The sequence below is a fragment of the Heptranchias perlo genome, chromosome 6, assembly GCF_035084215.1.
Source record: "Heptranchias perlo isolate sHepPer1 chromosome 6, sHepPer1.hap1, whole genome shotgun sequence".
In the NCBI taxonomy this organism is placed as follows: domain Eukaryota; kingdom Metazoa; phylum Chordata; class Chondrichthyes; order Hexanchiformes; family Hexanchidae; genus Heptranchias; species Heptranchias perlo.
In genome coordinates, this window is record NC_090330.1 from 44,745,097 (window position 1) to 44,770,145 (window position 25,049).

The 25,049-nt window shown below is 42.9% G+C and overlaps 1 protein-coding gene and 1 long non-coding RNA gene across 2 annotated transcripts; both read right to left on the reverse strand.

Annotated features, from left to right (window-relative positions):
- Nucleotides 1-2,527: 2,527 nt before the first annotated feature.
- LOC137323179 (interleukin-18 receptor 1-like) lies at nt 2,528-17,635 on the reverse strand. Its single transcript, XM_067986688.1, has 5 exons — nt 17,583-17,635; nt 10,936-11,081; nt 7,942-8,085; nt 5,964-6,128; nt 2,528-4,389 (listed from the first exon to the last, which is right to left on the reverse strand). The coding sequence occupies exons 1-5, from the start codon at nt 17,618-17,620 to the stop codon at nt 3,995-3,997; spliced, it is 888 nt and encodes a 295-aa protein (XP_067842789.1). The 5' UTR covers nt 17,621-17,635; the 3' UTR covers nt 2,528-3,994.
- On the reverse strand, nt 17,634-23,121 carry LOC137322516 (uncharacterized). The gene is made up of 3 exons (XR_010963149.1): nt 22,997-23,121; nt 19,884-19,952; nt 17,634-17,712 (listed from the first exon to the last, which is right to left on the reverse strand). It is a non-coding gene; the product is annotated as an uncharacterized lncRNA (long non-coding RNA).
- Between the last annotated feature and the right edge of the window lie 1,928 nt (nt 23,122-25,049).

Below are 25,049 nucleotides of genomic sequence, written 5' to 3' on the forward strand. Positions count from 1 at the left end.
CATAAGCTTATGACTATAGTGTATATAAGAAAACTGGAGTAATTTTACTTCCATCAGAAACAGCTAATGCCAAATAAATTACTCTTCAAGCGGTGCTGGACAAATAGTTAATTAAGAGTGGAATTAAAGATTACTCACAGTTGTTGCAATTACGGAAGTGTCATGAGGTAGAAAATTGAATATGAGAGTAAACTAGCAAGGATTATAAAAACAGATTGTAAGAGCTTCTACAAGTATGTAAAAAGGAAGAGATTAGCAAAAGTAAACGTGGCTCCCTTGGAGGCCCTTATGTTCTTATGTATGGAATGTAACTAGCAAGGCTTGAATAGCATAGATTATGTCAGATAGATATCTTGGAGCATTTGCTCAATTATCCTTGGAGGTCAGAGAGGAATTTCACAGAGCCTAGTTGAGTGCCTGGTTGGAGATTTTGACCCTGCAATTAAATGTTAAACTGAGGTCTCGGGCTCGATATTGCCAGGGCTGCGGGTTCGCGGCGGGGGGGCTACCGCGCCTGGCGAAATCAGTCTGCCCCGCGCGCGATCGCAGCCTAATTGGATCCACTTACCTGGTCTTCCGGGTTCCCCACTGCTGAGCTGTGTGTCGGGCGGACTGCAGGTGGCAGAGGAGGTGGCAGAGGAGGTCACCTGCACCACCAACATATCGCCCACCTGCATACAGTGCAGGAGGCACTGCAATGACCTAAGTAGGTCAGCCAAAGTGAGTACACTTACTCATTCCCCTACACTCCGTCTGCCACATCACCGCCCCCACCCCACATCTCCTTCTGCACTGCCAACACTACTGTGTCACATCACCCCTCACACCCACTCAAACCTCATCCTCATCTTACCTGCACTTACTCACCTTGCCAGTACTCATCCCGCCACTACCACTCAACCCAATCCTCATACAATCTCATGGCTCTATCTCATACTCACCCTCTCATGCATCTTTTTCACAGTCAGCCTCACTCAACCTGCCACTACCTGTGCTGCAGCCACAGGGCATGCATCACATATGTGCAGTAGGAAGCGTAAGGCAAACGTGTTGTGAGCATGAAGGGGATGCACAAGGGTGTTTGAGGGTTTGTCATGGTTTTTACTTATATTTAATTTCTGATCAACTCACATTACATATTATATTGTCACCACTACTGCCACATCTTTGCGAATCTTGTCTGGTTTGTGCAATAATGCCCTTTCCTGAGGATCACTATGAAGACCCACACCTGATGACACCCATTGTGTCACTGCAGAGTGGGTGTAGGTGTATTTGCAGGGCTCTTTTGTGGAGACGACTGAGAGACGTCGGCGATGTCCCCGGTGGCACCCTGGAAGGATGCGGAGGAGAAGTTGTTGAGGGCAGTGGTGACTTTGATAGCGACAGATAAGAAGATGGTGCTCAGGCCAGCCGGGAGCAGCTCGGCATGAAGGAGGCTGCAGATGTCCACGACTACGTGTCGAGTGTCTCTGAGCCTCCGTGTGCACTGCTACTCAGGGAGGTCCAGGAAGCTGAGCCTCGGTCTGTGGACCCTGTGGCGTGGGTAGTGCCCCCTGCGACGCATCTCTCTCTGCGGTTGCCCTCCCTCCTGCTGTGCAGGTGAATGTGTCACAGCACTGTTTTGTGGAGCTCCACATGTCAGAGGTGGACGGCTTGGCCGGCGAGGCTGGTGATGCTGTTCACCCTCCGAGGAGGTCAAGACTGTAGCTACGGCGGCCCCACATCCGGAAGATGTACATCTGAGGGGGTCCGCAAGGTAGGTACATGTGTCTGGACCCCGGGGTAAGTGTGCAAGTTGGTGAATTTGATTGTCAGGAGGAGGTGGTGGAGGCCAAACTTTGTCCCAAGTGACAGAGTGGCCTCCTACAATGAGTGAGGGTCTTCCCCACCCCCCCCCCCCCCCCAACCTGTCAAATGGACCTTTGCAGTTGCCACAGGCTGATAGCTGCAACACGTCCATTTCAACTGGGAGTGTTTCCCCCAGTATGGGAAACAGTCCCAGTTGTTTCTAAAATCCCACCGCTCCTGAAATATTCCCTTAATCAGGTCTGTTAATGACCTGAAATAGCAAGGTAAATACTCTTAAGTGGCACCCCGCTGGCTTTAATTGCCTGCGGGAGTCCCACATGTGGGGGCTGCGCGCGCACGTTGGCGCGTCTGTGGGGAACCCGGAAGTGGGCGGGTTGGAGCCGGACTCCCGACCCACTCCGGGATTCCCCAATTTTCGGAGCCCCCCCGCCAGGAACGCACCCGATAGCGGGTGCTAAAATACAGCCCCTCATTTGTCTGTTCCATTGGTTCAGGTGGATGTTAATGACCCCACAGCACTATTCGACAAAGAGCAGGAAGTTCTCCTGATGTTATGGCCAACCCAGGTGGACTGGAAACAAGCACCCGCGAGGAAAGATGGAGCATCCAAAACTAGAGCTCCATGGATGACAAAGGATATAGAAGTTGAAATAAAACAGAAAAAGGAGGTTTATGACAAATGTCAGGTACATATACAGTCCTAAACCAGGCAGAATATAAAGAGTGCAGGGGGAAATTGAAAAAGGATATAAGATGGGCAAAGATAGAGTATGAGAAAAGATTAGCAGATAAAATAAATGGGAACTCAAAAATCTTTTATAAACATATAAAAATAAAAGAATAGTCAAAGGAATGATGGGGCCGATTAGGGACAAAAAAGGAAATCTTCTTGTGGAGGCAGAGGGCATGGCTGAGGTATTGAATGAATACTTTGCATCTGTTTTCACAAAAGAAGAGGATGGAGTTAATGTCGCAGTAGAGGAGGGGGGAGTAGAGACATTGCATAGGATAAAAATAGATAGAAAGGAGGTGCTAAATAGGTTGGCATCACTCAAAGTTAACAAGTCACCCAGTCCAGATGGGATGCATTCTGGGATGCTGAGGAAAGCTAAGGCGGAGATAGCCAAAGCTCTGACCAGTCTTTCAATCCTCCTTGGATATGGGAGTGGTGCCAGAGGACTGGAGGATTGTAAATGTCACATCCCTATTCAAAAAAGGGGAGAGGCACAAAACTGGTAACTACAGGCCAATCAGTCTAACGTGGGAAAAATACTAGAGACCATTGTCAAGCACAAAATTAGTTCTCACTTAGAGGAGCATGATTTAATAAGGGACAGGCAGCATGGATTTGTTAAAGGCAAATCGTGTCTGACTAACCTGATAGAGTTCTTTATGAAGTAACAGAGAGGATTGATGAAGGTAGTGCAGAAGATGTTGTATATATGGACTTTCAAAAAGCTTTGATAAAGTACCACGTAACAGACTTATTTGGAAAATAGAAGCACATGGCATTAAAGGGATGGTGGTAACTTGGGTACGTAATTAGCTAAGGGATAGGAGGCAGAGAGTAGTGGTGAACGGATGTTTTTCTGACTGGAGAGAAATATGCAGTAGGGTCCTCCAGGGATCGGTATTAGGAACATTGCTTTTCTTGTTGTGTATAAGTGACCTGGACTTGGGTATGGGGAGTACAATTTTGAAGTTTGCAAATGATACAAAACTTGGCAACGTAGTAAATAATGAGCAGGATAGTAGCAGACTTCAGGAGGATGTGGACAGACTGGTGAAATGGGCAGAAACATGGCAGATGCAATTTACTGCAGATAAGTGTGAAGTGATGCCCTTTGGGAGGAACAACATGGAGAAGCAGTATAATCTAAATGGTACTGTTTAGCGAGGGGTGCAAGAGCAGAGGGACCTGGGTGTACATATTCACAAATCTTTAAAGGCAGCAGGGCAAGTTGATAAGGCAGTTAAGAAAGCGTACGGGATACTTGGCTTTGTCAATAGGGGCATTGAATAGAAAAACAAGGAAGTCATGCGAAACCTTTACAAATCACTGGTTAGGCTTCAGCTGGAGTATTGTGTACAATTCCGGGCACCACAATTCAGGAAAGATGTCGAGACTTGAAAGGGTACAGAGGAGGTTTACCAGGATGATACCAGGGATGAGGGACTTCAGTTATGTGGCAAGATTGGAGAAGCTGGGATTGTTCTCCTTAGATAATGAGTGAATGGTTCTTCCATTTTGGGAATATTCAGATGCTTTGATATGCTTTGCAGGCATAAGATATCTCATCTTCTTCCAAAAGCATGAATTCTGTGATAGAGATGCACTTCTCCACTTCACTGTCCTGTTTGATCTCAAAATAAGCTGAAGTGACTCTGGCAAAAACGTAATGTCTCTAATTGGATTATATTCAATAAGTATTGGTATTATTAACCTTTCAACCAAAGCTTGATGAAGGCCTATCATCAGTTCATATATAGAACTGTCATCTGCCATGCGTTCAGCACATAGTATTATAATTAATCTTCTACATTTGTTAATATAGGAAAGTATATCATCTGCAGAAGCTGAAAAACAAAAGAAACATTTTTAGATGATCAAATAATTTCAATAAATATAAACAAATGCAATCTCAAGCTGTTTCTCTTTATGCTCAGGTATTTTTGTTGCTTCATATTTTGTTTCTCAGCTGGACAATTCATTGTCAAAATGAGCAAGTTACTGTTTCATCCTCGTTCTTGGTTATTAGTAATATAACATTTATAACTCAGGTAATCCGCACAAAGCCTATTAGAAGGAAGGCCTACCTGTCCCTTTCAAAGATTTCCATCTCGCACTGACTAATTTTTTCTCCTGTTTTTTTGTTCTCTGCATAATCTATCTGTTCTTTTTCATCAAGAGTCAACGGACCCTGTGCCCATTTCTGAGCTGGAAGTGCGCGTCCGCCATTTTGGTATACGCATCAAAAGAGGCATCCCGGGCCTGCAGCTGAAACAGGCGTTAAGCCCATGGCATATCCAAATAAGGAGCCTGTTTGATGGCCCATTTACCAAATTTGTTTGCCCTGAAAGCAGGTGGCGCTGGGCCGGGTGCGTTCAGCAAAATGTGGCCTAATGCAGCCTAACGAGCTGCCCTTAAAGGGTCCACTGCAGGCCCCCGACAAAAAGATAAATTTTGTAAAATGTAATTACCTGAACGTGGAGCCGGTTGCACTGCAACTCTGTAAACCATTGCCGGCTTAGGGTCACCAACCCTCCCGGCATAGATCTCCCAGGTGTTGCTGCTCGCAGCCTGGGAGATCTTCGCGATTTAAATTTCCCGCTTTCAGCTTGGTGACATCACCCCCACTGCCGCAGAGAGCCAGGACTGGTGATGTGTCGGGAATCGGGGGGCCTGAGGGGTCGGGAGTGAGCTGAAAGTTGGGAATCGGATGGGCCTCAGGAATCGGGAGTGAGCTCGCAGTCGGGAATCGGGGGGCCTCAGGAGTCGGGAGTGAGCTCCAAGTCAGGAATTGGGGGGGCCTCAGGAGTCGGGAGTGAGCTCCAAGTCAGGAATTGGGGGGGCCTCAGGAGTCGGAGGGAGCTCAGGAATCAGGAGGCCCCAGAAGTTGGGATGGAAGTGGAAGGGAAAAGGAGTTTAAGAAGGCAGTTGGTAGTTGTTCTCTGGAATTATTCTAGAGTAGGGGGATATTTCGGCAAAGGAGAGTGAGGCCCAGTAGAGCTTGAAGATCAAGCCAAATCTAGCCATGAATGGCTAAGACAATTGCGTCCCAGATATGCTCAAGTTTGTGTCCCTAGGACTTAAAGGAGTGAAGATGGGGGCCGTACCAGGTGAAATGAAAGGAAACAGTGAAGGCTTTGCTGGGGACAAAGGCATGGAAACAGAGGTAAGGGAGTGTTGAGCAGATCAACAGCTGCAGAAGGGTTGTAGCAAATAGAGGGCCAAAGGCCAGGCAGCTTGGAGTTTGTACACATGTCGCAGGAGAACTTTTTCCAGAGGCAGATGAAAGATGAAGTGGGATTGAAAGCGGATAGGGGGTGTAGGTGGTAAGGATATAAAGGGTTACAAATAAATACATTTCATTATATAAATATATTCATTAGGTGCCACAATTAAATAGAAGAGAATGATTCCATCTTACCTCCTCCCGGAAGAACATCACGTTCAAAGATGCACAGCCGATAACCAAATTGTTGTTCTAGAATTGCAGGTAACAGCTCCAAAGCAAATGTTTCTTCTCCCTTAGCACTGAGGAGATTCTCATCACTCTTAAGGAGCAACACATATGCATCATATTCCTTACTGTCTGAAAGTTAAATCCAAGGTATCAGCAGTAATCAGCATAGTTAAGGCATTTTACACATGGATGCGTAGTACTTGACAGAAAACTCTAGTCGCGAGTGTGTGAGCTGTGAAAAGCTGCAGAGCTGAATTTTCAGGCCTCGCACCTACCCAAAGCTGTAGCACCTTGAAAACGGTGAGCAATGACCTACCAAACCATTGCCGCCATCGCTGTGGCCGTGTTAATGCTCTTCTAGGGCTATTGCTGGGCAGCTGAGGCTGCCCTGAGTTATGCAGTAGGCCTATTTAAAATGCTAATCAGGGTCCTATGACATACATGGGACCCCGGTTGCTACGTTTGGTCTGAACTGGGCGGGGTGTGCTCCATGCACCAGCTCATGGCCCAGCCAATGGGGACCCCAAAGTTAGGTTCCTCTTCATCTTTTTGGGGGGGGGGGTTGTGGAATATCCATCCTGCAGTGTTTAAAAACTTGAGTGCTTTTTGTGAATGTGTTAGATCAGCAGGGCTACCCTAATGGATGTGAACTAAAAATTAAAATGATGTACAACAAATGGCCTGTCAGTTCACACTGGGTTATTATCAGTGTGAAATAAGAACAGAATTTACTGGAAATGCACAGGTAGGTCAACCAGATGGAACGCATCCAGCCCATTAACTGATTTTTCTGTTTCAGGTGCGGATTGACCTGTTGTCCATTTCCAGCATTTTGTGGATTAATTTCAGGTTTACAGCTTTTGGAGTTTTCCTCCCTTTAACAGGATGATTTTTTTTGTTTCATACAAATTATTCATTTAATCTATTCATGACAGGATTGGTGGTTCCTTGGCCAAAGCGCAGAGAGGCTGTTCAAAATCATCTCTTTCTTTAAACAGCTCCAATGCATGTATTACTATATTATTTTTGCACTCACGGCTTTATAAATATCACTTTCCTCTTGGGGGGGAGGGGGGTGAGGGGTAAGGAAAATGGTGAACAAAACAGTCAGCTGGTTTGATCTAGCTGTTAAAGTAACCGGGGGGCTTTTTGCAGCTTTGGAAATCCTTTATAGCGTGTAAGAGGACTGCGTTTCTGTGTTACATAATGAATGTTGTTGGAGACTGTTTAATTATTTGCTGCAAACTTAAAATTCATAACCGGGAGTTTTAGTCTATAAAAGGATTTAGGTGATAACATTCCTGTTTTGCATAGGTGATCTAGTCAATCTATCCTTGTCTGTTACAAGTGATCCCATGCCTGTCTAACATGTGATCATATCTCTGTCTGGTGACGGTGATGATATCTCTGTCTGGTGTAGGTGATGATATCTCTGTCTGGTGAAGGTGATCATATCTTTGTCTGATGTAGGTGATCATATTTCTGTCTGGTGAAGGTGATGATATCTCTGCCTGGTGTAGGTGATGTTATCTCTGCCTGGTGTAGGTGATGTTATCTCTGTTTGGTGTAGGTGATGATATCTCTGTCTGGTGACGGTGATGATATCTCTGTCTGGTGTAGGTGATGATATCTCTGCCTGGTGTAGGTGATGATATCTCTGCCTGGTGTAGGTGATGTTATCTCTGTTTGGTGTAGGTGATGATATCTCTGCCTGGTGTAGGTGATGTTATCTCTGTTTGGTGTAGGTGATGATATCTCTGTCATGATATCTCTGTCTGGTGTAGGTGATGTTATCTCTGTTTGGTGTAGGTGATGATATCTCTGTCTGGTGTAGGTGATGATATCTCTGTCTGGTGAAGATGATGATATCCATGTCTGGTATAGGTGTCTTTAATATTAATAAAAATATTTACTTTGTATGTAGATTTTATTTTCATATTACCGTGTAGAGTTTCATCCCTGGCAGTGAGGTCCCTGAAGCAAAGGGCAAAATAAATCTTGAATTCGATATACACAACTGCTAAAATGATGAAAACAGCTATGGTCATGATTAGCAGCAGGACTTTTGGGCCAATATCGTTCTTGCCTATGAAAAAAAATTAAAGAACATTTGTGGTTGTTTTCAAAACTCCAGAATATCAAATTGACATTACAGCCTGTATTACGCAAATAGTCTTGGAGAGGATAAAGCCCCTGGTCTGGATGAATTGCATCCATGCATATTAAAAGAAGTTAGGGAGGAGATAGCAGAGGCACTATTACATGTATATAAAAATTCATTAGAAAAGAGAATAGTGCCAGATGACTGGTGGATAGTTAATGTGTTTCCCATATTTAAAAAGGGAGATAGAACAAGACCAGGGAACTATAGACCAGTTAGCTTAACATCGGTGGTAAGAAAGATAATGGAATCCTTACTCAAAGATGTAAAAGAAAAACATCTAGAAACTGAAAATATAATAAAGAATAGTCAGCATGGATTCCAAAGGGAAGGTCGTGCTTGACCAACCTTATTAAATTCATTGAAGAAGTAACAGAAAGTGTAGACAAGGGTAATGCAGTGTATGTAATATATTTAGATTTTCAAAAGGCCTTCGATAAGGTACCGCATAGCAGACTCATGACTAAGGTCAGAGCATGTGGAGTCAGGGGACAGGTAACAGAATGGAGACATCATATGGAGAGTAGGGGTTAAAGGTAGTTATTCTGACTGGCAAACGGTGGGAAGTGGCATTCCACAAGGATCAGTGATGGGACCACTGTTGTTCACCATTTACATAAACGATTTGGACTCGGGAATCGGAAGTACAATTTCAAAATTTGCGGATGACACCAAATTTGGAGATTTGGTTAATACCGAGGAGGACTGTGACAAAATACAGGAAGACATTAATAAACTTGCAGAATGGGTGTGTAATTGCCAAATTAATCTTAATATAGATAAGTGTGTTGTATTACATTTTGGTAGGAAGTATAAGGGGGCCACATACTGGTTGGGTAATAAAAGTCTAAATGGGGTAGAGGTGCAGAGAGATCTGGGGGATACAGATACACAAATCACTAAAAGTAACGACACAGATTAATAAGGCCATTAAAAAAAGCTAACCAAGCACTGGGGTTCATTTCTAGAGGGGTAGAATTGAAAAGCAGAGAAGTTATGTTAAACTTGTAGAGAACCTTGGTTAGACCACACTTGGAGTACTGTGCACAGTTCTGGTCTCCATATTATAAAAAGGATATAGAGGCACTGGAGAAGGTGCAAAAAAGATTTACCAAGATGATACCAGAACTGAGAGATTATACCTATCAGGAAAGATTGAGCTGGCTGATGTTCTTTTCTCTAGAAAAGAGAAGGCTGAGGGATGACCTAATAGAGGTCTTATTGATTATGAAAGAGTTTGATAGGGTAGACGTACTGAAGATATTTCCACTTGTGGGGGAGGCCAGAACTAGAGGGCATAAATATAAGATAGTCATTAATAAATCCAATAGGAAATTCAGGAGAAACGTATTTGCCTAGAGTGTGGTTAGAATGTGGTATTCGCTAGCACAAGGAGTAGATGAGGCAAATAGCATAGATGCATTTAAGGGGAAGCTAGAGAAGCACACGAGGGAGAAAAGAATAGAAGGATATGCTGATAGGGTTAAATGAAGTAGGGAGGGAGGAGGCTCGTGTGGAGCATAAACACCGGCATAGACCTGTTGGGCCGAATGGCCTGTTTCTGTGCTGTGCATTCCATGTATTTCCACATAGTCTACAGAACACTATGGTTTCTGCGGTTATGCGGTATGGTGCTGGTACATGCAAATATCACTTGTGGAATGCAACTCGTCAGGGTTCAACAATGTTGGTTGTGAGTTTATTGTATTAGTTACTTATTTTAGGTATTTAAATCAAATCAGCAGAAATGAATATATCATAAATATAATCATTGACACAGTCTAACTTGATACCAATTGTCAATAATTTACAGCAGGGCTCGTGAAGATCATGCTTGCTAAATCCCCCCACGCCCGTCCTGCACCACCCTCCCCCTCCCCCCCCCCCCCCCCCCAAATATGTTTACAGTAAATGCCATTGCATTTGATTATACTGATCCAAACCCGACACAAATATTTCTGGACAAAAAGCAAAATACTGCAGATGCTGGAAATCTGAAACAAAAACAGAAAGTGCTGGAAACACTCAGCAGGTCCGGCAGCATTTGTGTGAAAAACAGGCAAATTAAAGTTTCACGTATGAACCCTTCATTAGAACTGGAAGATATTATAGATAAACAGCGTTACAAAGGAACAGAAGAAGTGGGAGGGGGAGGGGAAAAACACAACTACAGATACAGGAAGAGAAATAGAATAACCTTTAAAGTGGTTAAGTGGAAAACAGGAGATGGTTAAATGGCAGAAGGGTCCCATATATATCTTTTATTTCTTTGATTTCTTTCATTATGCCTCCTATTGTTTCATGCCATGTCACTTCTGCCATTTAGCCAACTCCTGTTTTCCAATTAAGCACATTACAGATCATTCTATTTATTTTCCTGTGTTGTGTGTTTTATTCCTCACTCATCCTTATTAAATACTGTTCATTTGCCATACTTTCCATTTCTAACAAATGGTCCGTACCTGAAATGTTAACTTGTCTGAGTTGTTCTTGTTTATTTAAATAGTTTTACACTAATGAAGCTCATGCAGGGTATTGGCACATGATTTTTCCCTTCTCCAGCCAACGGCACTGAACACAATTGCATTGCTCCAGCTGAGGTCAGCTAACCTGACATAGACTTGTACTTGAACTTGGAATTTTCTGACTTACATGGTTAGTATTACACTAGGCAGCGTAGACCATCAGAAGAGTGAATAAAAGGGCATGAAATAGTGTTACAATTGCTCCAGCTTGAATTTGCTATGCTATTACTATAATGGGAGGATGCAGTACCTTTTTCCAGAAGAATGACATCGCCAAATGCATCAGCCTCTGGACAAACTAAAACACACTGAAAAGATCGATTCAGATGTTCTGCCTTGATTTCGTTGAACACAAGCGGTGTTATCATAAATGTTCTGTTGTCCTCAGTAAAAGTCCTAAAAGGCACAGAAGCGTGAATATTTTATGATTGAAAATACTGAAACATGTTAATTAAACAAATAATTTCTACTTCCGCAAATAGTACAGTGGAGGGATGAGAAAAAACAACTATTATTGACAATGTAATTGAAAAGTCTAAGGCTTGGAACTCCCTACCCACTCCTTCTCAAAACATGGGCATGATAACTAGTACATCATATTGACCATGAATAGGAGACTTGAATAGAAAGGACAATCAGCTGCTTTTATTACACAGAGAGATCCACAGAAAAACGTCACCAAAATCACTGAAACCAACATTATTGTCCACATCACTTACAATCCAACAGCTGTATTATAGTGAAACGGAGTATTTAACCAAATTACTTAAGCTATAACTTTCTCAATTCTGTTTCATAGAAGAGCTCTCTCTCACATGGTCTTCAATTTTTTTCTCATACTGTTGGACAGAGACATTCTGCACTTTGTTTTCCCATCTGCAGTTTGAAGTCTTACATTAAATGTGCACTTTTGATCTGTGGGCCTAGAGTTTATTTACTGTTATAACAATATCAGGATGTAGTGTCTTCAGATTGCAGATGGCAGAGGGCCTATTAGAGACCAAAAAGGTAACCTATGTGTTAAGATGTTGGGTATGATTCTTAATGAATACTTTGCGTCTGTCTTCACAAAAGAGGGGGGTGATGCAGAGATTGTAGTTAAGGAGGAGGAGTGTGGAATATTGGATGGAATAAACATAGTGAGAGAGGAAGTATTAAGGAGTTTACCATCTTTGAAAGTAGATAAATCGCCAGACCCAGAGGAAATGTATCCCAGGCTGTTAAAAGAAGCGAGGGAGGAAATAGCGGAGGCTCTGACCATCATTTTCCAATCCTCCCTGGCTACAGGCGTGGTGCCAGAGGATTGGAGGACTGCTAACGTTGTACCGTTGTTTAAAAAGGGAGAAAGAGATAGACCAAGTAATTATAGGCCAGTCAGTCTAACCTCGGTGGTGGGCAAATTATTGGAATCAATTCTGAGGGACAGCATAAATCATCATTTAGAAAGGCAGGGGTTAATCAAGGACAGTCAGCATGGATTTGTTAAGGGAAGGTCATGTCTGACTAACTTGATTGAATTTTTTGAGGCGGTAACAAGGAGAGTCGATGAGGATAGCGCATTAGATGTGGTGTACATGGATTTTAGCAAGGCTTTTGACAAGGTCCCCCGTGGCAGACTGGTCAAAAAAGTAAAAGCCCATGGGATCCAAGGGAAAGTGGCAAGTTGGATCCAAAATTGGCTCAGTGGCAGGAAGCAAAGGGAACGGTTGACGGGTGTCTTTGAGACTGGAAGGCTGTTTCTAGTGGGGTTCTGCAAGGCTCAGTACTAGGTCCCTTGCTTTTTGTGGTTTATATTAATAATTTGGACTTGAATGTGGGGGGCTTGATCAAGAAGTTTGCAGATGATACAAAAATTGGTTGATAGTGAGGAGGAAAGCTGTAGATTGCAGAAAGATATCAATGGACTGGTCAGGTGGGCAGAAAAGTGGCAAATGGAATTCAATCCAGAGAAGTGTGAGGTAATGCAATTGGGGAGGACAAACAAGGCAAGGGAGTACACAATAAATGGGAGGATACTGAAAGGTTTAGAGGAACAAAGGAACCTTGGAGTGCATGTCCACAGATCCCTGAAGGTAGCAGGACAGGTAGATAAGGTGGTTAAAAAAGCATACAGGATACTTTCCTTTATTGCCAAGGCATAGAATATAAGAGCAGGGAGGTTATGCTAGAACTGTATAAAACATTGGTTTGGCCACAGCTTGAGTACTGCGTTCACTTCTGGTCACCACATTACAGGAAAGATGTGATTGCACTTGAGGGGGTACAAAGGAGATTTATGAGGATGTTGCCAGGGCTGGATAGTTTTAGCTATGAGAAAAGATTGGATAGGCTGGGATTGTTTTCTTTGGAACAAAGGAGGCTGGGGGGAGATTTAATTGAGGTATATAAAATTATGATGGGACTAGATAGAGTGGATAGGGAGGACCTATTTCCCTTAGCAGAGGGGTCAGTGACCAGGGGGCATAGATTTAAAGTAATTGTTAGAAGGATTAGAGGGGAGCTGAGGAAAAATTTTTCACCCAGAGGTGGTGGGGGTCTGGAACTCACTGCCTGAAAGGGTGGTAGAGGCAGAAACCCTCAATCATTTAAAAAATACGTGGATGTGCACTTGAAGTGCTATAACCTACAGGGCTATGAGCCAAGTGCTGGAAAGTGGGATTAAGCTGGATAGTTCTTCTTCGGCTGGCACAGACACGATGAGCCAAATGGCCTCCTTCTGTGCCGTAACTTTCTATGATTCTATGAAGGTGCTGTGTGAATTCTTTGGTTTCAAGTAAATAAACATAACCCTCACACTATTCACGGTATCATCTACCATAACATTCTTTTAAATTGAAAAACTCAGATGGTGGACCAAGGCCTAATGTGTAGGATATCACCATGGCTGAAAAGAGTGAGAGAGTAGACTTGGTAAATCAGTAATAGGCTTGGGGCTTAATAGCCTCTAGACTGTAGGAGGAGAGAAGATTGAAGGAAGCAAGGACAATTTTTTTTTTCAATGAATCTTCAACTAGATGAACCCCATCCTAAACACTTATAAAGAAACATGTAGATTCTGCCTGTGAGTCTGGAAAATTATTTTTAAAACATCAAGATCTATGCAAAAGCCCAAGTCCATAGAAAGCGAAATGGAATTTTTAGCTGAAAAAGTCAAAAACAAGAACAACAACTTGCATTTATATAGCACCTTTAACACAGTAAAATGTCCCACGGTGCTTCACAGGAGCGTTATCAAACAAAATTTGACACCGAGCCATGTAAGGAGATAGTAGAACAGGTGACCAAAAGCTTGGTCAAAGAGGTAGATTTTAAGGAGTGCCTTAAAGGAGGAGAGTGAGGTAGAGAGGCAGAGAGGTTTAGGGAGGGAATTCCAGAGCTTAGGACCTAGGCAGTGGAAGGCACGGCTGCCAATGGTGGAGCGATTAAAATTGGGGATGCGCAAGAGGGAAGAATTGGAGGAGTACAGAGATCTCGGAGGGTTGTAGAGCTGGAGGAGGTCACAGAGATAGGGAGGGGTGAGGCCATGGAAGAATTTGAAAACATGGATGAGAATTTTAAAATAGAGGCGTTCCCAGACTGGGAGCACAGGGTTGATGAGAGAACAGGACTTAGTGCAAGTTAGGATATGGGCAGCAGAGTTTTGGATGAGCTCAAGTTCATGGAGGGTGGAAGATGGGAGACCAGTCAGGAGAGCCTTGAGGTAACAAAGGCATGGATGAGGGTTTCAGCAGCAAATGAGCTGAGGCAGGAGCGGAGACAGGCAATGTTATGGAGGTGGAAATAGGCGGTCTTCGTGATGGAGCGAATATGTGGTCGGAAGCTCATCTCAGGGTCAAATAGGATGCCAAACAGTCTGGTTCAGCCTCAGACAGTGGCCAGGGAAAGGGATGGAGTTGGTAGCAATGGAACTGAGTTTGCAGCAGAGACCAAAGACAATGGCTTCAATCTTCCCAATATTTAGTTGGAAGAAATTTTTGCTCATCCAGTACTGGATGTCGGACTTACAGTGTGACAAATGAGAGACAGTGGAGGGGTTGAGAGAGGTGGTGGTAAGGTAGAGTTGGGTGTCGTCAGCGTACATGTGGAATCTGACTTTATGTTTTCGAATGATGTCGCTGAGGGGCAGCACATAGATGAGAAATAGGAGGGGGCCAAGGATAGATCCTTGGGGGGCTCCAGAGGTAACGGTACGGGAGCAGGAAGAGAAGCCACTGCAGGTGATTCTCTGGCTACGACTGGATAAATAAGAACGTAACCAGGCGAGCACTGTCCCACCCAGCTGGATGACGGAGGAGAGGCGTTGGAGGAGGATGGTGTGGTCAACCCCGTCAAAGACTGCAGACAGGTCAAGAAGTCATGGCCTGAAAATCTGCACTGATTGAGGAGAAGCCATGTATAGCAGGCCATTGCTTGTAGACTAAATGCAAAGCAGATTAAATGCAAACACAATTAAATGAATCTGGCATAATACATACAACAGTTTCAAGGGAAAAATTTGCCTCCAGTGAACAAATATCCAAAGCAACAATAGATCCTCAAAATATTACCAGTAGCAGAGGGAAAAGGCCTGCAACATTTCCCTTCAGGATTCTGCATGGTATTTTATGCTACAAATTTATGTTCTCTTATCTCCACTACTGACATTGTGCAATGATATTTTATGTGTGAATGCGAGACAGATTTGCAGGTATATTATATGAGAGTTTTCTTCTCTTCACATTCTCTGGAAAGTCTAGCTTAAACTTTAGTCAGACACTATCTGCACTCCCATCAACATCAGCGCCTTCCCATCACTAAACATATAAGCACAAACACAACATAAAATTGCAATTACCAGGATGTCAAGTATATCTATATCACATAAATATATAGACGTTATAGCATAAACCATGCCATGTGTGTAACATAAGCTTAAAGTGGTAACCTGGTATAATTTTATCCAATTTACCACTGGATAAATTAAGCTGCTATTAGCAGTAAACCAAAAAAAACTGTAGGCAATACAGTACTTAATAGGAATCATTCAGCATCATTTTAGAATTAACAGGTCATACCTTCCAAACCTACTGGAGTTCTTTGAGGCAGTAACAAAGCTAATGGATGAGGACAATCCAGTAGATGTAGTTTAATTGGGTTTTCAAAAAGTGTTTGACAATGCTCCTCATGTGAGACTAATAAGGAATCTTAAGGCTCATGGAATAATTAGCAAATAACATAGATGGATTGCGAACTGGCTTAGCAACAGAAGACAGAATGTGGTGATAGATAGTAAATACTCTTTTTATATGTATATTACATTTCTTGATGACACAAAGCTCTACGGGCAGGTAATGAGATTGATTACCTTCAGAGAGACTTGGACTAATTAGATTTTAAATATTGGGCAGCCGGGTGGTGGAGTGCACTGGCCAGTCGTTCAATCGCTCCAGCAGGAGGACTGATCCATTTTGAGGGCTGGATCTCATTAGCATGCTGCCAGCGAGCTGAGTGTCCCAAATGGGCATCCCACTCACCAGCTCCAGGCCGGCGCAATATTAGGCAGTCTAGAGGCCGATCCAGCCAGCAGAAAGGTAGGTCTGATGGGGAGGAATCTGGGGCCACAGAAGCTGTACTTTCTTGTGAAGCCCAGAGGAGCACTCCTGTTCCTCCTGGCCTCACAAAGATAATTTTAGAATTATCTTTTAGGACCTCTTTGTCTTGACCACCATGTTTAAGTGATGATGTGGAGATGCCGGTGATGGACTGGGGTTGACAATTGTAAACAATTTTACAACACCAAGTTATAGTCCAGCAATTTTATTTGAAATTCACAAGCTTTCAGAGGCTACCTCCTTCCTCAGGTGAACGATTGTTATGTGCATAATTGTTTGCACTAGAAAATTAATTGAGCATGATATCCTCAATCCTCCAAAGTTCAATAATTCACTCCCTTAATTCTTCGGTATATTGTTTCATTTCACCCTTGGTTATTTTGTGAAGGAGAGAAGTCAAACTTTGGAGGATTGAGGATATCACGCTCAATTAATTTTCTAGTGCAAACAATTATGCACATAATAATCGTTCACCTGAGGAAGGAGGTAGCCTCCGAAAGCTTGTGAATTTAAAATAAAATTGCTGGACTATAACTTGGTGTTGTAAAATTGTTTACAAATGTTTAAGTGAGAGGAACATCTACGGTGCATGCTCTGCCCAGTAAGCCTTCTAAATTACATCCGGGTCCTATGTACGTGATTGGACCTAAATCTGCATAGATTAATGAGGCTCCTGCCTGATCCTGGCAGACACCTGCACTGTCCAGCAGAAGATCTGAGTTAAAATGGTGCCAGTGCAAGAATGAGCTCATAAGTAAACCGCCTCAATTTTAATTCTGCGAGCACCCTGTATCCACCAAGTCGAGGGAGTTAAAATCACTCCTATTGTGTAAATGGTCTGAGATAGGGCAGATGATATTTAATTGGATAAATGTAGGATAAAAAATATGGTAACAGCAAACATGTGTATAACAGGAAAGGGTCGTAGTTTAAGCTGTTTACAGTAGGTGAAGATGTGGGAGGGAAGACCATGACATAATAATTACATGTTTACTCTGGATGGAGCAGGCTTGAAGGGCTTCTGTATTAATAAGAACATTAATAAAATCCACTTTTCTCTGTGGGTTTTCTTAAATTGATACAAAAATGAATGTTGACTATTTGCATTTAGTTATTGTCCCCCTGAAGCATGACTTCTCTCCTTCACAAAATAACCAAGGGTGAAATGAAACAATATACCGAAGAATTAAGGGAGTGAATTATTGAACTTTGGAGGATTGAGGATATCACGCTCAATTAATTTTCTAGTGCAAACAATTATGCACATAACAATGCACAAAATATAACATATCAGTACACCTCTTACCTTACAGGACTTTCATAGACTGCATCGTTTCCACTCATATTAAAAAAACCGTCATTAAAAATCCAATATAGCATGCAGAGGTCATTCATTTTGTAGCCAACAGCTTTGCATTCAATTTCTCTTTTTTCACCTAAATACACAAAAAAATGAAGAAGTTCAAAAAAGTAAATGATTTTGTTTTTGTGTAGCCAGTAAAATAATTGTTTGTTATTTTTAAACTTTTTTTTTGCCAATCACAAAAATACTCTTAGATTTCCTATCACTTCAAGCAGACTAAAAACACGCAATTGGACTGAAAATCGATGGCCCTTCCAGACGGGCTACAAATTAGGTCAGGGCCTTGCCCAGAATTTCCGACTGGCCAAGATCAGCAGCAGAGATTCTCAGTGGATACGATCTCGACTTAAATGCCAAGATCACTGCCCTGCTGATTTTCGGCCCCAATGTATTAACATCCAAATGGGGCAAGAGAGATTGAATGCCATTTAGATATCAGCAAAACGTCCAGAGAACAGCAGGGAATGAAAACTGATGCCAACTGTGCCATCAATGGTGCAGGCACCTCACCTAGAATATGGGATGGAGTCAAGATGAGGGCCAATGGGTGGGCAGATCTCCTTCCACACTGCTCCTCCAGCACCTCAGGAGCAGGATCGCAATTTCTGGGCTGACCAGTCATCTTCATCCAGTTGCATTATCTTGAAAAGTAGTTTAATTGTATCATTTGAAATCAATATTTTTGATATGATTACCTAGGACAAGACGGTGCCTCCTCCTTATCAAAGGCACAGTCAGCAGCCCTGGAGGTACTGAGGGGAGAGGCTTACGAGAGTCCTGTATTCTGGCCTTCAACCATTAGGACTGGGTTAATGGAGACACTCTCTCAGGGCTTTCAGAATTTTGTGGGAGCTATTAGATCTGCCATCCTGCTAATCATATCAAAAATATTGATATGTACTGCCCCTTTCATTCCATGGCTTCAATTTTGCTGACAAGCCTATTATGTGGCACTTTATCAAATGCCTTTTCAACGTCCATATACACAACATCAACTGCATTGCCCTCATCAACCCTCTCTGTTACCTCATCAAAAAATTCAATCAAGTTAGTTAAACACGATTTGCTTTAAATAAATCTGTGCTGGCTTTCCTTTATTAATCTACACTTGTCCAAGTGGCTATTAATTTTGTCCCAGACTATCGTTTCTAAAAGCTTCCCCGCCACCAAGCTTAAACTGACTGGCCTGTTGTTGCCGGGTTTATCCTTGCACCTTTCTTTGAACAAAGGTATAACATTTGCAATTCTCTAGTCCTCTGGTACCACTCCTATATCTAAGGAGGACTGGAAGATTATGGCCAGCACCTCTGCAATTTCCACCCTTACTTCCCTCAGCAACCTAGGATGCAGCCCATCTGGACCAGATGACTTATCTACAGCCAACCTTTCTAGTATCTCCTCTTTATCAATTTTCACCCCATCCAGTATCTCAACTACCTCCCCTTTTACTGTGACTTAGGCAACATCTTCTTCCTTGGTAAAGAAAGATGCAAAATACTCATTTAGTACCTCAGCCATGCCCTCTGCCTCCATGCGTGGATCTCCTTTTTGGTCCCTAATCGGTCCCACCCCTCCTCTTACTACCCCTTTACTATTTATATGACTATAGAACACTTTTGGATTCCCTTTTATGTTAGCCACCAGTCTAGTCTCATACTCTCTCTTTGCTCCTCTTATTTTCTTTTTCACTTCTCCTCTGTACTTTCTATATTCAGCCTGGTTCTCACTTGTATTATCAATCTGACATCTCTCATATGCCCCCTTTTGCTGCTTCATCTTACTCTCTCCTGATTGGTGTTATTTTAATGCAGATGCTGACCCATTTAAAATAAATGTTTTCTTAAAATAAATAGGTCACATCAATTAGGAAATCTAGGCTATTGTGCTACTAAGCCATGTAGACCAGAAGTTCCCATGTTTGATTCTCAATCAATGTTGTATAGTTGATCTTAGCTACAGTTGTTCTCTGCGCCCCTGGAATAGAAAGGGGGAAAAGTAGCCAGGGTTCTTGCTTCTGATTGCTCTCCAGTCATTCCTGTTGGCAAGTGCACATGAATAGACAAGGGGAGAACAGGCTTGACTGTAATGCCTCCAACAGTCTTGACTCACACATGATGAATGGTTACTTGAGTAAGGTTCTGGTGCCTATAGAACTGTACCCTAGCATCAGTAGTACCTTTAGCAGAGTAGGAAAGAAAATTGTCAGGGATGTTCTTTCACAAAGCTTCTCAAAATTCAACATACCCAGTTCAACCTCAATTTGTTCTTCACTACCAGGATAAATTAATTTTGGTCTAAATGGTTCGACACGCTCTGCGAAGAAAGAGGACATTAATTAACAGATCTTAATTTTTAATTAAAGGGCCATAATAGTACACTGAAACAGAAAACACTGGAGAAAAAACAAAGGACCTAAAATTCTGGGGGTTCCACTCTTCTGTTGCAAGTGTGGTGGAGGGGAATCCGGTCCATCCATGCACCGAGACACAGACCCCATCCCAAATTGCGGGAAGGGTGTCATTTACATAATTGGACTCCAATTCTCCTTTGTAAGATAAGCAGTCCACAGTCACTCCACTCCTTCTGGGCCAAAGAAAAAAGTACTTATAAAAGTCTTCAGCTCTGAGAGGAGCATTCTTCCCACCCCAATGGAACTGGGTGTCACCTCAAATCCAGCCCCAGTGAGTGATCTCAATCCTTGGCCCGAACCGAAATTTCAGCCCAAAATGTATAATTTATTTCTATAAATCAAAAGATGCTCTTGAATTTAAAAAAATATTAGAGAGAAGCTAAGCAAACCACCAACAAGCTTCCTCAGAAAGAAGCAGATGTCACACATTTATTCCTCAGTAGCTATCATTACTATGTCCCTGGCATGTAGTTGAATTAGATAGTTTTATGGTAATCACTAAAATAGGATTCTAAAGACAGAAATTTATTCATTTAGCTTTAAACTTTGTGACACCAATAAAGGGCTTTAGATCAGTGTTTCTCAGATTCTTGTTGCATTTGAAAGGAGGAAAAATGGTTACAAACTTGCAGGTTTCACCCTGCGTTTCACTCAAGAATGTGCTGCTGACATCTGGCAACGTGGACTCAAAAAGGTAATGAAGTAACAACAACTTTAGATCTGATATAAACAGCAGAGATCTTTTCATCAAAATCTGAGACCATGACATTGGCCGTCTCGGTTTCTCCACTCCTCTTATTTACTGTAATCTAACTCCCTCTGAATTTGCAGCACTCCATTCCTTCAGTGTTAACCCCAGCATCATCATCAAACGTGCTGACATAAGGGGGGGTGGCGCTGATATTGAATGGTTGAAGGCCAAATGGCAACTTTCCGATTATTCTATCTATCTCTCTTTGGACCATGACTCCACTGACAAACAGCAAGGCCTCGATATTAATCCCCCCGTGACGGGTGAGAGGGGTTCGGGGTGGGGGAGGGGTTAAACTCTGAAAAGCGGGGAACGCGTTCCTAACCCACCGCATACGCGGCCATTGCCATTTTTAGAGTGGTGGGTAGCGAGACATGCAATTGTCCTGATTGGAGAGGCAGGACACTTCATTAACATATTTAAATCAGATTCCCAGTGTACAACTGGGAGCCTGATTTAAATTTAACAGCTGCCGGCCAGGTTTCCCAGGGCTCGGGAAACCCAGCAGTGAAATGGAGGTGGGAGATGCCGGCTCCAGAAGGTAAGTGCCTTTTTCCAGCACTCCTCGTGGTCCAGGAGGAGCAGAAGTGCTCACCCGGCCCCTCAAGGAAACCTTTGGTCTCCCTTCTGCCAATCGAGGCCTCTCGCTAGCCCCTGCCGCGATCAGCGACCTCCCCTCCCGAAGCCGTGACCTGCAGCCTGCCCCGCGATCCAATCTAACCCCTCCACCAGCCGCGATCTGCAGCCTGCCCCACAATCCGATCTTACCCCTCCACCAGCCGCGATCTGCAGCCTGCCCCACGATCCTATCTGACGCCCCCCCCCCCCATGCCAGCCGCGATCTGCAGCCTGCCCCACGATCCGATCTGACCTCCCCACCAGCCGCAATCTGCAGCCTGCCCCACGATCCTATCTGACCCCCCCCCCGCCAGCCACGATCTGCAGCCTGTCCCGCGATCCGATTGCTGGGGAACGTCCCCAAGGGTCCCTGTCTGCGGCCTCTTGCTGCCATATAAATACTGTGGCTACGAGAGCAGGTCAGAGGCTGGGTATTCTGCGGCGAGTGACTCACCTCCTGACTCCACAAAGCCTTTCCACCATCTACAAGGCACAAGTCAGGAGTGTGATGGAATACTCTCCACTTGCTTGGATGAGTGCAGCTCCAACAACACTCAAGAAGCTCGACACCATCCAAGATAAAGCAGCCCGCTTGATTGGCACCCCATCCACCACCCTAAACATTCACTCCCGTCACCACCGGCGCACTGTGGTTGCAGTGTGCACCATCCACAGGATGCACTGCAGCAACTCGCCAAGGCTTCTTCGACAGCACCTCCCAAACCAGCGACCTCTACCACCTAGAAGGACAAGAGCAGCAGGCACATGGGAACAACACCACCTGCACGTTCCCCTCCAAGTCACACACCATCCCGACTTGGAAATATATCGCCGTTCCTTCATTGTCGCTGGGTCAAAGTCCTGGAACTCCCTTCCTCACAGCACTGTGGGAGAACCGTCACCACACAGACTGCAGCGGTTCAAGAAGGCGGCTCACCACCACCTTCTCGAGGGCAATTAGGGATGGGCAATAAATGCTGGCCTCGCCAGCGACGCCCACATCCCGTGAACGAATAAAAAAAAAGTTTTCCCGCCTGTCAATCTGGCTGACTGCCGGGCTGGAAATGGAAGAAAAAAATCAAAATGAGGCCCTGCCGTTATAATTTAGCATGACCTCCGCGTCCCCGGCCTTCCCCTGCTCCTCCGCACCCTTCCCACCTCCCCGTAAATATCGGGGTGCAAGTCATTATTTCGCAGACTGTTACTGGTCTCACCTCTTCTGGTGATCTCCACCCCCCCCCCCCCAGTGCCACCATCCTCTTAGTTTCTCATCCCCACACAACTCATTTCTACCTGCTCCCCAAGATATACAAACAGGACTGTCCTGGTTGATTGGGCTCATTTGCAGATTTGGGTCAGTCCGCCAGCACCTACAAGAGCGCCTCAGTGGTGGCTATCCCAGCCCAAGCTGATCTGCCTTTACAAGGAGCAGCAGAGTGGACTAAAGGAATTCTTTTTTTAAAGCTTCCAGCTCCCACTGGGGCCACTCCAGCTAGTGCCAGGATGCATTTTGCATAATTGAAATTGACAGTTGTTACTCCTTAATAATATACGTTAACAATCTATGTTAAACTATACCTTTGGCTGTCAGTTCCAATGTTCTTGTAACCTTATATTGTACTCCACCATTCTCTAGAGTGAGTACACACAAGTAATATCCAGCACTCTCTTCTTCCACTTTCTGAATGGTGTATGTAGCCCCTGTGTGGACATTATTCTTGCAATCCTGAAAGATACAAGAACATAATGTTGGTATTTTTCTCCTGCACCATTTGGGTGGCAATCTGGTGGAGCTGATCACCCACCCATTGTAGACATTGATTTTTTATCTCATCAATTTTAATTAAATATAAATCGTATGGATTCTACAACAAGTGAGTGATCTGATCTGCCAGATTACTGTCCAGGCAGTGAAGGTAAACATTTACCCACAATTATTTTCTTAATTTTCTCATGATCTGCACTCCCTAGATATGCATCACACATTTAAATAATCACAGGCACACCTGATGGGGGGACTTTGCCAAATGCTGCTCCCCAACCCCCACCACCACTACTTCTACAGCAGATTCATTTAATTTACATAACATGGCAAGAGCCTAACTTACGTTTCCTTTTATTTTGACAGACTGGATTTTGTCTTTTATAATTCCCACGCCCCCCCAGAATATTGTTGGTGCATTGAAAAGAAATATTTCATAAATGATGCTCTATTGTATGCTCAGTTTTAAGTATTTAATAAATTAAAGCCGTCATATTTATATTTTAAATATTTTTAAGACTGTTTCTTTCATGATTTGAGTACTTTGATCATTTTGAGTGTACTTCTAAATATTTTTTATATACTTAAAGGATTATGGAATTGATTCTGTGCTGCAATTGGTGTCACCTACTTCCATCCTGTCTATTTGAGTCTGCTTGAGTAAGAGGCATGATGGTGGAAATGATATGTCTGCTGTCATATGAAACAGGATGAGACTGCAGGTGGATGGGAATGCATTGTTGCAGTTTGCTCAATCTACCAACATTCAAAATGTTGGATCTACTGAGAGAGTACCAATGCAGCTGCATTTTGAATTAATTTCAAATTAAAATTTTAAAATCTACTTGCATCTTTAGCAGGTTGTTGGTTGTACAATTACAATGAAAACAATTCTATCATCATCAATTGAACATTAAAGAAGGACTGAAGGAAGGAAAGATGGAAAGAAAGAAGGAAGGAAGAAAAGGAAAGAAAGAACAAACTTGAATTTATATTGCACTTTACCTCATCCTCAGGATGTTCCAAATTGCTTCACAGCCAATTAATTATTTTTGAAATGCAATCACTCTTGTTATGACTACAACTCCTTTAATAAATATATTTTTACTACTGCAAGCACTGTCATTTCTTTTGCTGAAAAGATAGGCACTTTTTTACTTTTATTTGGGGGTATTTCTATTTATTTTAAAAAATTAAACAAATATTTTTATAGAACTTCAGCAAGTGTATTATTAAAGTAATTTAAAGCTGTAAAAAATTCAAATCCAATCTATAAGATAAAAAAGTATATAAAAGCATGAAAATGTTTATACCTTCAGCCATATAATATTTTCTTCCTTACTGCTATAATCTTCTATTTTTGGACAGGACAACATAATTGATCTTCCAACATATTGACTAAAACGATACACATTGCCAGAACACAATCTTTCATTCTTGTGTACATTGAAAGATGTACCTTCACTCGTAATATTAGGAATTCTATTCCTGTAAACAGAAAATAAACACCGTAAATTTAGCAATATTATACTTATTATTAATGTGTGCTCACAAAAGGAACCAGCATTTAACCATCATTGTTTGAAAATATTTTTGGATGTTTCTTTCTGACTATTCTTGTTCTATCTAATACTGTAAACAGGTCTAATTTACACACAGTATATTTTGTGAGGCCAGACCTCTTGAATAAAGCATGCAAATAAATTTTCACAAAATCACCAATCAGCAATATTTTACTCCTGTATATCAATAAGGCATCAAACAAAAAGCTCCAACACTGGCACAGTGCACCATTCTAGACTCACAGAACTTCTCCACATTCTTGAAAAGAAAGGAATAGTGCAATTTATGTAATTCTGCCTCGCCCCA

Coding starts and splice junctions, on each gene's coding strand:
- LOC137323179 (XM_067986688.1), bottom strand. CDS start 17,620: ATGAGTGGAAACGATGCAGTCTATGAAAGTCCTGTAAG. Junction 6,129..7,941: donor CAGGGATGAAACTCTACACG/GTAATATGAAAA, acceptor TTTAACTTTCAG/ACAGTAAGGAATATGATGCA. Junction 4,390..5,963: donor TGATGTTCTTCCGGGAGGAG/GTAAGATGGAAT, acceptor TTTGTTTTTCAG/CTTCTGCAGATGATATACTT.